The sequence below is a fragment of the Columba livia genome, chromosome 5 (genome assembly GCF_036013475.1).
Source record: "Columba livia isolate bColLiv1 breed racing homer chromosome 5, bColLiv1.pat.W.v2, whole genome shotgun sequence".
NCBI lineage: Eukaryota > Metazoa > Chordata > Aves > Columbiformes > Columbidae > Columba > Columba livia.
The window spans coordinates 58,706,504-58,719,051 of NC_088606.1; the positions used below are offsets into that span (position 1 = coordinate 58,706,504).

General features: G+C 40.8%; 1 protein-coding gene across 14 annotated transcripts in view; it reads right to left on the minus strand.

The window, feature by feature from the left end:
* The window catches only part of GALNT18 (polypeptide N-acetylgalactosaminyltransferase 18), a 334,832-nt gene that overhangs the window by 236,686 nt on the left and 85,598 nt on the right, over positions 1-12,548 (minus strand). For 4 of the 14 annotated variants that reach the window (XM_065066208.1, XM_065066207.1, XM_065066200.1 and 1 more), the window contains exons 1-2: positions 1,049-1,463; positions 639-904 (exon numbers count right to left, since the gene is read on the minus strand). The exons of 5 other annotated variants lie outside the window; for them this stretch is intronic. In XM_065066208.1, coding sequence (XP_064922280.1) covers positions 639-873 — 235 coding nt within the window. In that variant the 5' untranslated portion in view covers positions 874-904; positions 1,049-1,463. Of the gene's footprint in view, positions 1-638; positions 1,624-12,548 lie in introns of those variants that run through there. 5 more of the 14 variants (XM_065066199.1, XM_065066204.1, XM_065066209.1 and 2 more) reach the window with 4 other exon arrangements.

A 12,548-nucleotide genomic window follows, 5' to 3' on the forward strand; every position in this document is an offset into this window, starting at 1 on the left:
GTCCCCTCGCAGCAACCCATTTTGGAAAAGAAAAATAACAAACACGAAACAATGACGATAACAGCAAAATGGGAAGAGGCTCCCCTGCCCTTCGCGCCGAGCTCTCCCCGAGGACTCTCTACTTTAGCAAGACACAGACAGACACGCAGCTGAGGTCAGGTTTATTACAGCACCAACCAGGCCGAGCCCAGCCCCGCGGGGCTGCAGCCGCTGCCGAGCGCCCGGCTGCTCGGGCCGAGCCGCCCCGGAGCCCCGAGCTGCCCGGCTCACCCGGCACGCAGCCCCGCCGCTCCGCCGCGCACGGCCGCCCCGGCGCCCACCGCCCACCCTCCGCGGGGTGGAGGCGACTTCCCGCAGCCGGCGGCCCCAGCTGGCCGCTCCGGGAGGAGGGAAGGGAACGGGGCAGGTCCCCCCCGCCGCGCCTCTCGCCGGGCCCCGGGAGGGACCGCCGGGGACTTCCACACGCACCGCAGCCGCCGCGCAGCCCCCGGCTCTTCCGGCTGAGGAATGGCTGTCGCCGATCGCGACAGAAATGTCACACGCGCACACGGCGGACGCGGCGCCGGGGGATGGAGACCGCACACGGGAAGCGGCGGATGGGGAGGGGAGGGAAAGCAAGCGGGGGTGTAAGGTGGTACCTTGGATGTGCTGCTTGATGACATTTTCCAAATGGTCCAGCCTTTCTATAATCCTTAAAGTGTCCCCTTTGTCTTCCTCTAACTTTTTTTCTGAGATCGGCTCCTGCACTTTCACATAAACACTGGCAATGTAGTTGGTGACCCAGCCCACGTACAGCAGGCAGACGATGTTAGTCATTCCACTCAAAATCACGCAAGTGGACACTAAAGTTTTGGTTTTCCTGGTGCACACCATTCTGAGATCCCTCCATATAGCTCCAAAAATCCTGTGATCCAGAAAACAAAAAGAAACTGCGATGAAAATAAATCCTTTCCCCCCTCTCCCCGAAACGGAGACCACTCAGAAGTCAGTAAATTTCCATGCAAAAAGAAGTTCTCTAATCCACAGAATAAAAATATTTGTCGCCTACCTAGAAGGAGAGGTGGGGGTGGGGAGGGCTGATAATTAGAATCCTGGATTTGAGTACATTAAAATAGCTGAAAGTTTGCGATAGCAGTGCCGCCAGCAGACCCGAAGGCGTGCCAGCCGCCCGGCTGCCGGCTGCTCTCAGGCACCAGCTCCCGCCACGGGCATCACGGACGCGAGCGGCCAAGTGCCCAAGTGTTGCAAACTTTGTTCCCTCCGACGCCGCTTCCCATTGCAACCGGCCACAGCTCCGGAGTCAGACCTTGGGAGCAGCTCGCCGGAGAGCGGGGCTTGCTCGGCCGCGGATTGACAGCCCCCTCCTCCAATAAAGAGCCTGCTCTGGCACGGAGGTTGCTGCCATCACCGTATGGCCGACGGGGACCCGCGTGGGGCGGGGTTACCGCGGGGCCCACCTGCTCCGCACACACACACGCGGGGCGTGGGGCTCCGCTGCTGCTGCAAGCCGGGGCGGGAGGGCGGGGACGGCGGCCTGGCTGCTATTTCTGCAGCTGGCTGCAAAGGATCGCCAGCCCGGAGAGGAAGAAGCGGCAGCCAGTTCCCGTTTGCTGCTAGGTGAACGCTCCGCCGCTCGGCTGGAGGGAGCAGCCGGTATCGTCAAGATGCAGGCTCACACAGTCATGCATTTGCCCGGAGGGTGAAACCTGAGACACGCCTGTGGCTCATCGGACATATCGGTTCCACAGCTCCAGGCCCCCAGCGACCACCCGCTGTTACAATGTTTGTCTTGTAGCCTGTTTGCGTGCCCTCTCCCCGGGGTGGTTACATTATTAACAGCTAATTGCTGCTTGTATCCACTCCAGCGAGCCCCAGGATCCATCCATCGCCTCCCCCACCAGAAACCACTCCATCAGAGCACATAACCTGGCCAGAATTCGCTTCAGTATCAGGGACACTATCAGTAACTCACAGTTCAGTTCAGCATACTCATGCTGCTTTCCTATCTTCGCCACGTATTTTACATACACTTTTAGAAATACCGAAAAGGCAAATTCCTCTCAATATGAAATCACACTGATTTGAAAGCAGGTACACAATAGATGAATCTCGTCCATTCCTATTAGACAGAAACTTTCATACTAAATGAGATCATTTTCTTTTGATAGTCTCAAGACAGAAATGTAACATTAGCATGACCAGTATTAGGAACAACGAGGCACCTGCTAGTTAACATACTAAAACTATTTTAAGTACTTATTATCCAGTGAAAGCTGGAACTAACAAACGCTGTGGGTCATCCTGGAGTACGCAGCCACCCTCCACCACTGATCATTCCACGAGGGTTCTGTCTGTGCAGAAAGCACAGGACTGCTGCTCTGAAACACACGTGTGAGCATTCAAACCCAGCAATATCTTGCATGTACATTTCAGTATCTTAATGGAAGTAAAAAGAGATGACTTGTCTTACAGTTCGGGGTTATTTTCATACAAAGTATAAGCAAGACCAAATATTCAAGAGAGAAGACAGGCAACTGTAGAATGACTTCTTCCTTCCCATCAGTTGGTACTCCATAGAAACCGAAAAAAATTAGAGACACTTAAACAGATACAAAACCAGCACCAATAGAAGCTGCAGTAAACTCTGCCAATGAAGCTCAAAAATACAAACTGCTTCCTCAGCCTTCTAAGCCTCTCTGAACACTAACTGAAATTTTGGCCAATTTATAGGTATGTCTTCACTGATAAACTATAGGAGGCTGCCCAACACAACTCATTTGTACAACAAATATATAAACCAAGGTACCTGAATGTGAAAAAGAGTGCACATTCCCATTTTAAGACAAAAATATTTTAGTAATACAGGAAAGTCTGCTAGACAAACCAGTCAATGAACAATTTCAAGCTTCATAAAAGACAAAATATTGACAGAATATACAAGTATAGCTCCGTCACGTAAGTCAATTCTCCTGCTTGATCTGCAATGAGCAATTGTCTACAGCATCATTTATTTCCCTATTTCTTATCTTTGTACTTCAGTGTTACAGCTCCACATCTGGTAGCAACTGACAGCACTAAGTGCGTATCACTGAGGTCTTTAATAATAGTGTTATCTAGACTTGCTTTAATCTTTGTAAACTATCACTGCAGTCACAAAATACAAATTCTACAGCCCTAGCAATTCAAGCAGAATCTAGGACTCAGCCTTGGACTTCTCAGCTTAAAGCAAAGCTTATCCCTTACCTGGATTGATTTCAGATAAGTAACAATCATTAATAAGTCATATTTTCCATGGAAGTTTATAAAATATTAACAAATAACTAACTGCTTTTATAAACAAATGTGAACGGTACTTGTTACTAATGACTGTCAGTGCATCCACTAGTGATATAAAGGTTTGGAAAAAAGATGGGTAATGTGTTTCACAAGCCTAATGGGTTTCTTATAACAGCACATAATTGATTAACCTCTTTTTACAGTAACTATTAATAGTTCATTAGCCCTTTGCTCCCAACAGTTTTCTGAGCATGTTTTAAATATAATTTCATTTATAACTACATTCTCCAACTATCAAAGCTGCACTCCTCAACAGCAGAACAGTAATTCCTTGTCTACTCATTTGAGGCTTGATTTTTCTGAAGGTAGTCTTACAACGCTGTTTGACTTCATAGCAAAACCTCCAGGTACTTTAATACATGAAAAATACACATTTTCTTGTCTCTGGCAATAATATTTTGGACTGGTCTCTTTAGAAGTCTTTTTTTAATTAGTTTATACAAAGTGAGAGGTATCCAAGTGTATGCCATTTGGAAATTGGTTTGGTTTGTCATTTTGATATATTGTATAGTATTACAATCCAGATGAGACCCCTTTGTGCAAGGTATTATATAAATACATAAACAGTCCACTTTTTACAATATAATTGGAACAAAACCAGTAAAAGTAACAATAGGAGAAAAGAAACACTGCCAGCCTTCACATTATAATTGGGCAGAAAATTAGGTGATAAAAAGCTTAAATGGTTCTTTTTTTGAGCATTTAAATTATAGGGGAGCAAAAGGTCTATGAAATTTGCTCTCCTAAACTGCAGTGGTGTTTTTGAAAGTTCTACTGTAGGTGTTTAACCTTGGGGTGGTACAATCTACTGCACAGGTCATTAAACTAGGTGTCTGATTTTATCCTTGTCCTGATACTGATCTGCTATGCCACGCTTTGTAAATTATTTCACTTCTGTTTCCCCTCTAGATAATGGGAAAAATAATTCCCTAAAATTCGTATTTATCACAGGCTTCAATAAGGATTGCCCCCAACTACCCTACCATCGTAAGACACCATTTGAACCAGTGCCGATGAAATATTAACCTCATAAACTAATAAATACAGCCACCACTTATCCTGCATTAGTGTTCTGTATAGAAACTAATTCAATTAGTATTGCTTATTACAGTTTAGGGAAGGGAAATGATGGAAAGAAAGATATGTTTAAGAACTACATTTTATTGGTACAAACATTTTTAGTAGTAAGAGGGTCCTTGAAGAAAGCAGTAATGAAATATCAGAACCAGCAGCATTTCCATCCTATTTTACACAAACAGGTTTCTTACACCTTGTTAGAAATCAATGGAAAAGCTCAACTTTTAAACATGATTTTGATTGCCTTCTATTCAGTTTCTTAGCTGAAATCCTATTAGCTTGTGGAGATAAAAATCTTTATTATCATCTAGTCTGAGTAGATTTTCTTCTATTATTCCTTCTTTCTCACCCATGATGATCACATCTTTTGTTTGGAAAGATGATAAAAAATTCCAAAGGCACTCAAGAAACAACACTGCATTTTACATTGTGGAGAGAGATGATCATATACATGTAGAAAAGTCTGAATTATGCTTAGTAGGTAATTTTTCTTAAGCTCTGATGTCCAGTCTGCACACACATGAATCAAAAACTATCTGTCTCTTGAGCAGAGATCATACCTTGTGCAGATGAGCTCTTCCCAACAGTTCAAGATGTGAAGCTGTTTTTTTAGCTCCCCCAAAGAGGTAGCTTTCTGTATTTTGAAGGTAAAGGTCACAGAGTTCAGTCCCCAGGGAAGTGATCTGATGATCTTTGGTATCTATCATCCCCTGTCATCTCTCTCAACTAAATTTAAACCAATCTTAAAATTTTTCTTAAATCATAAAAAGACATCTGTGAGTATCGCAGAGAGGCCTTTGCATATTCTGGGTTCTGAAGAAAGGGATGACGTTCTATGGATGTTGTAGGTAATGAACATGAACCAAATGCAAAAAAAAAAAAAAAAAAAAGGGGAGGAAGAAAATAGGATAAAAAAGCTGAATAGATGAAAAGCGGGATGGAAGATGATGAGAAAAATAAAAATCGCTATTTCCTTGTTATGTTGGGATACATTATCATGATCTTTATTCCTCTGGCATTTTCTCTCTTCCTCGCTACTCTTACAACCTCTCTTGCTTTCTTTGGGTCCACATCTTTTCTCTTTTCCATTATTGCCTGTCATCTTTCCCATCCCTCATTTAAAAATAACCACTTTTAAGTTTACACTAGTTCACTTACACATCACCCTTTGTGACACTTTTATGAATCATCAGTTCATTTGGGTTACACAGAACTCCTAATTTCTTACTGCTTGGCAAAGACTGTTCAGCAAAGCATCAGCTACAGAGAAATCCAGCCCCATATGGCCACACTGCACCTCCTAAGGAGGAAAGGTGACGTGCTGCCCAACTCACAGACATTCAATGGCATTTGCAAAATGGTCATGCACGAAGCATCATTTCAAAATCACTCAAGGAGCACTGAAAAGAAGAAATGAAACAATACAGAAGATACAGAAACAAGACAGCATATACTATTTCAAGTTGAAAGCTGAAGTGAATCTTGTGTTGTAGGTTGAGCTCTCACTGCACAAAGCAAGGAGAAAACATGTCACACACAGGGAACAGAACAGAGCTAGCAGAACATTACAACACCTAATGGAAACTTGGGTACAAAAGCAACCTGCAAGAGATTGGGGCACATGGCTGCACATTGTCTTCCCCTTCATCACCAGACTCACACCTTAGAAGACATTTACCATTCCCCTTGCACACTTGCAACAGAATTCACATTGTAGTTTTTGTTTCCAGATGGCATTTTCCATGCTCAGTGTTTGTCAGGCTTATCATGTCCATTTGTCCTTCAAAAATGTTTTCCTACCCAAACGATCAAAAGATCACTTTATATTTTAATTGATCTCTACTATGCTGCTCTATTAGTTACTTTTATGCATTGACATAATTTATTTTTTTCTGGTGGCATTACACTCTGCAATTTATTTGCCACAAAACTCTCAGTTAATCCATCTCAAATGAATTGTGTGACCAGCAATTCACCCGTATGAGTAAAAGATGCAACATATGGTCCTTTGCAAGCAGCCTGTCTACAGTTACTCAGAGAAGCATTATGTTCTGTTCTTTTCAAAGCTGTCATGTGTCTACCCCTCATCCCCCCGATGACAATCCTGTCCCTAAGCAACTCCAAGCACCTTCATTTTGGGGTGTTAAACCTCAAATACATTTGAAACGGATTTCCAGAGATTGCAGCCCACTCAATCTCTGAATCTTTTTATGTTGAGAAGAAAAAAACAAAAAAAAAAAACAGTAAAGACAAAATCATTTGATATCTAAAAATTATGGGTTTCTCAACTCAGTTTTCAGTGCTGGTTTCTCCGGTCTTTAATAATACAAATCATTGTATTGTGCCAACCAAAAACTGATATAGTGACTACCCTATTTCCAAATACCATCTAGCTCTGAACACCAAGGGACAAGAACAGTCCTTTTACCTGGCCTGGCAAAGCTTCACCACATTGAATGACTTAAAAACTTCCTGTGTCCGAGGTTGCAACCAAGCAATTGCTTACACTAGCTATGCAAGCAATTACAAACTCACAAATTAATCACTTTTTGAACCCGTACTTTCTCATACTCCAAAGAAACATGAACAATCACTTTGCAGTCATCTTTCCATCTGTGATTGTATAGGTTTATCATACACCTCTGATGGCTCATAGCCAACCTGACTCTCATATATGCAGCCCCTTCTCACATGACAGAACCCCATACTTCAGTTACTTTTTGTACTTATCTACTTTCACCTTTTTAAAAAATAAAATAGAGATGGGATGACAAGGCAGCCCAGATTGATACATCATTTCAAATGCTCTCTTGTTCTCAGCCCCTTCCTTTGTAAATCCTGACACTGTTAGCTGTCTCGGCTGTCACCAAGCCTCAAGTTAACCTCAGCAAACTAGTCACAAAGATCTCCTCCACAGTTATATAAAGCCCAGTAATAAATCAGACATAGTTTTGTAAGTATTTTTAGGTATAGGCTACCTCATGTTTTACTGTTTCATCAACTTGCCATTCACGGTCAAGGCTTTTCCAACCTTTTGCAGTTTGCTGTAGAAATTACCAAGGTGAATATGTTATCTCATGTCTACATATGCTGAAGAACACAGATTCCAACCTCCCCTACTCATGACTGTCTTCTTTTTGGAAATGAATTATTTCTTCCTGTTCTTTATTCTTTCTGTCTTAATCAGCTTTTAACACATGGAGTTTCTCCTTATGCATAATGGGCATCAAGATCTTTTGGAGAGCAAACTCCTAGGAAGGCTTTGCAGTCCAAGGACTGATTAAATCCAGCATCAACTGTATCACATTATCCGTATGTTCTCTGATGTCTCAAAAAAATGCAATAAATAGGTGGAAAGTGACTTCAATAGCTCATAAACCCCCCTTTTTTATCTAGATAGAATCTAGAAGAAATAATTACCTTCTGTCTTACAAGAATAGGAGGAAAAGGATTATTGCAGATTTTTAGGCTGCTTCTATGCATTTTTTTCTTTTTGGAGGTTTTGTGCCTCATTTTGTTCCAGAGGAATGGACACTGAGGCATTCAAGAGCATTATGTCAGAATAAGCACTACAGAGTTAATGGATAGAACCTCAAAAGTGACTGTAAAAGCAAAATAGACCAGAGAGAATGGAACTTTGAAGGAATTGTCCTTTTTAATCTGAATTGATGGTTAGAAAAAAATCGATTACTTCTGTAGGTTCACTTTATTGTTCAACCAGAAATTATAAAGAATCTGAATGATTCTGCTTTACTGGTTTAATGCTGGGTAGGACAGACACCTTTGAAGGACAATGCTAGTGAAATCAGGTGGTTTAATTCTTCCATTTCCCAATCAATATTATCCCAGTCCTTTTAAAGATGAGTTTTGGCCAGTTGTTCTTCAGCCAGTGGTTAGAATAAATGCACAAGACCCTCTGTTGCTGTTCTTTTGCCAGATTCACATCCAAGCATGTAATTCAGCTGAAACATGGATTCTACAATTTGAGACTGTTAAAACAATTTTGTGGATAACACCTTCTTTCATCAAGCACTGCAGCCACAGCTTAGGCAAACCAACAATCTACCTTAAAACACCTGGAGTGTGTTAGTGATTCATTCACTTATTTTTAGGTAGATGAAAAAGTCTTCAGTTGTGAATGTATCACTGTTTGGTTTTTAATGGATTTGACGATGGCTAGGAGTACACCGATTCATTCACTGCATAAAAAACACAGTAACAACCACTCTGAAACAAACAAAAAAAGTCCTTGTGCCACTTTAAACAAAGCTGATTCCACAACAAGAAAGCTTTTGGATTAGCTTGATATTATAACAACTCTCACAATATGAGAAGAGATGGAAGTTTTTATTTGGATGAGCCTGGAATATCACATTGTCTCTTTCTTTAAACAAAAAGTCTTTTGGAAGTATTAAGATGTTGCTTCCTTTTGTTAGACATTCTTGCAACAGAGACCACAAAAGTTATCTAAGTAATCCAAAAGGAAGCCTGCAGTGGAAGCGATGGATTAGAGCCAAGAGTTATTTCAACAGCCAGTTCAGTACCAGCCTGTACAGCTCCCCCAGTATATGATTTAGAAATTTATACATAAGTCTTTAGTCCTTCATGTAGCACTCCTGAGTTTAGAACTACTGAAAAAATATTTCAAATAATAAACTTCAGACGACTTATATATAGCCCTCTATTTTTTTTTTTAATAAAGGGAAGGTTGGTTCTCACAAAAGTAGTTCTAAGAATCCCACATGCAGTTCCAACTATATTCTTTCCTTACTAAACAACAGTATTCCAGATGGTATACATTTGAGTCATATGCACATACTCTTTTGACATGTAGTTACATTCCTTACATTTTGTTGGGTGAAATACATATGCTCTATGGTCTTTGGCATAACAAATTAAGGTCCCCCCCGCTTCTGTTCAAAACTGCGGAAGTATTGAGTTAAAACATGGCTGTAAAGTCCATTTTTAATGCAGCCCCTTGTCTCAGCCCAGCATCCTGGGGTAGGCTTCTATCAGTTGCATCTTCCAAAAGAAGGTCAGAAGAGGATTTCTGATTAGATGGGAAGTGCAACAGGCTTCCATATAATCCTTGGCTTCAGTATGCTTGAATCGGTTAAAATTCAGAATCCCTGGCTCTAAGAAGCAGTTAAACATACCATTAATTAAAAGTTGCATTCCCCTAGGAACAGATATGAAATATTTTTTCTGTCATATTTTTATTTGTGGCTTCACAAACATATATCAATATTAGCCACAGACAGGCATTAAGAAGTTCAATGCAGGTTACGAACATTCTTCAACACATTGCGATGAAGCACAATTAAGTTCATGTTTCAACCATAGAGATCGAGCATGAAGCATGAATCATTCATGAATGTGAATTACTTGTATTCAACAGATCTGAGCTGCTACTTGAATCAGACCTAAACCACCAAAATCTTCGCATTTACTTCTCAAAATGAAGTGTTTTTGTCTTCCTGAAAAAATCAGCTCTTCCATTCTACATCATATCTGGCACAATTAGCAGCAGGGAGCCCCAAAGTACCAAGGGAACAAGAGCCTTTGAACACTGGTTGCGGAGAAAGTAACTAACTACTGGAAAGCTTCCTCAAGTCTGCAATGCAGTTTGAAGATCTTACATAAAAAGTGACCACAGCCCCATCAGACACTGGTTTCAAAAATGAAAAACACAGCATAAATGAGAGTTATTTGTATAAATGAAGAAAGACCTTGGGGAACTAGGCTCGATGCAGTCTCTGAATGGTCCATATAAACCAACAAATTCTCAGTTCTTGAGACAATCAAAACTAAACAAGAACTATCAAAGGGATTTAACACATCAAAGCAAGCTCAAAGCATAAAGTAGTATTAACTTTTATACATCCTTACCGTATTTCTTTGAGCCTAAAGAACTACAAGTTGGTCAAAAGAAAAAAAGCCAAGGAAAATACTTTGGTACTTGAAACATGAAGAAATGGAGCACCCATTTCACTGAGATTTTGCTTACATTAAAAGGACTGGCCCACTGAAGGTCGAAGCATGAAAAGCTGGAGTGAAAACAAACATGAGGAAAAACTCTGGATGACAACTTGAGGTGATTGTGAGTTATCTGAGGCGAAGAAGAACGTTGCTTAATTAGACTTCTGTGGGTTGATGGTACCACAGGTAGAAATAAAACGGTGTTACATAATATGGAAGATTTGCACTCCAGAAGCTGGCTTCAGATACAGTCAATTCTAGGCTCCAGCTGTAACATTATTTACAGCTTAATTTACAGCTTGATTTTTTTATCAGCACAACACACACACAAAATCCACAGCTTCTTTAGGTCAAATAAAAGCTACAAAATGTATCTTTTAACAGGCATCCAGCAGTTCACTAACTCACAGCTTTTACTCTAATGAACAGCATTACAAAGATAGCCAGGCTTTTTTGACTGGAAGATTGCAAGTGAGAACATAATTTTTTGTAATGTGCTCGAGTGGTTTCACCCTTCCTTGTATTGTCTTTTCTTGTCAAGTTCAGAACTAAACAGGACTCACGTTGTCATTATGGCTACTGTTTTGTTCTTTGCCAAATTCTTACCGGATGTCAGAAGAATATCTAACTATTTATTCCTTTGTTGGTCTTAAATAGCCTATTTTGTTTTATAAAATCACCTATTCAAGACAGGAAAGGGCATGAATTTCTATTTGCCTCTGCTAATGCCAGCTCACAGTATGTCCAATCACTAAGTTACCACCAACTGGCAATACTACAAGATCTAAAGAAATAAGCAGCTGAATTTCCCTGTGCAGACATCCCAGTTTATCTTCCTGTTCATTATACTATTTGCTTCATACATGCTGGAACGGTCTCTTCCAAATTCCCTTCTGTTCTACAGAGAACTTCTATAAAAACATTACTGCATCCTGGGGTCTAAAACAGAAAGTGAGAGCTCAAGAAATCTGAATCCTTCCTGCTATTGAAATACCAAACACCACGTGTTTAAAGAATAAAGTCAACTGCAGAATGACTTTACTATGGGAATTTCATGACCAAAAGATATTTACAAGTATAAGGTTCTGCACTAGATCTATAGTAATAATCAGGAGATAGGATCAGAAAGCATCAGTCTACAACAGAACAGGGCATAAGTTTCAGAGGTGTTTCTTTATTCTATATTTTTTTAGGTTTTTTTAGGCGGTTTGTGTGTGGTTTCTGATTGTTTGTTCTCTGTGTGTTTGTTTGGCTTTTGTCTCAAGGGAAGGACCACTGGAAGGACTAAAGAGAAGCATCTAATCTGCCAGTTTTGGATGATGCTCATTTATTTTACCTCCTACTGTAAAAGACTTGGGGAAAAATCCCCAACCATGTTTCAATGTAATTCTTCCCCCAGCTCAAGCAATTTCCACCAGTTTTAACTTAGATTTATCTATCACATGCCAAGCATTACTTCATTAAAATGCTGTGTTCTGAGGATGACTCATCAGTCAAATAATTTTTCTGCAAAATATCTGCAGAAGTCAGTGACACCAGGCTGCAGAATACACCGCTACCTGCTAAGAGCAGTAATAATTCTAGTTGCCATTTTTCACGACAGGAAAACAGGTAGCCATAATTTGGGAGTTATTATCATTGGGGTTTTTGTTAAGCAGGACCTCCTGTTTGCTACACAGAAGCTGAACACATGTTCAGCATTACACATCTCTCTCAGTAGATCTGTTTCCCTGCTTTTAAGTGCATTCTGATGCATCCTGATAACTAAACGGCATTTAAAACCCTCAGTGTACAGCAGTAAGGTGCCTGGTGTTTTGCAGTAGGACATGTATTGGTAACATGTTTTAAAGCCCACTTGTGGCAAAGGGAAGAAAGAAGTGGTGAGACAGACAATAGTTCTATGCTAGCAGCTTAGATTGGTTGTAATTTCCAGAAGAATCAGACTGGCATCATCCTACAATACCTCTGCCATCTTCAAAGTCCAGTTGCAAGGTCATTTTAACAAGGTCTGAACATAGAAGTTAAATGTCCTGAAATCTTCAAGGACAACACAAACACCAAACTCCTCAGAAAACTTTGGAAAATGTGAGCCAGTCCTCCTGGACTAGTTTTGTTTGCTTATTTTTAGTGTCGTTGGGGGGTGGGTGGTTTTGTTT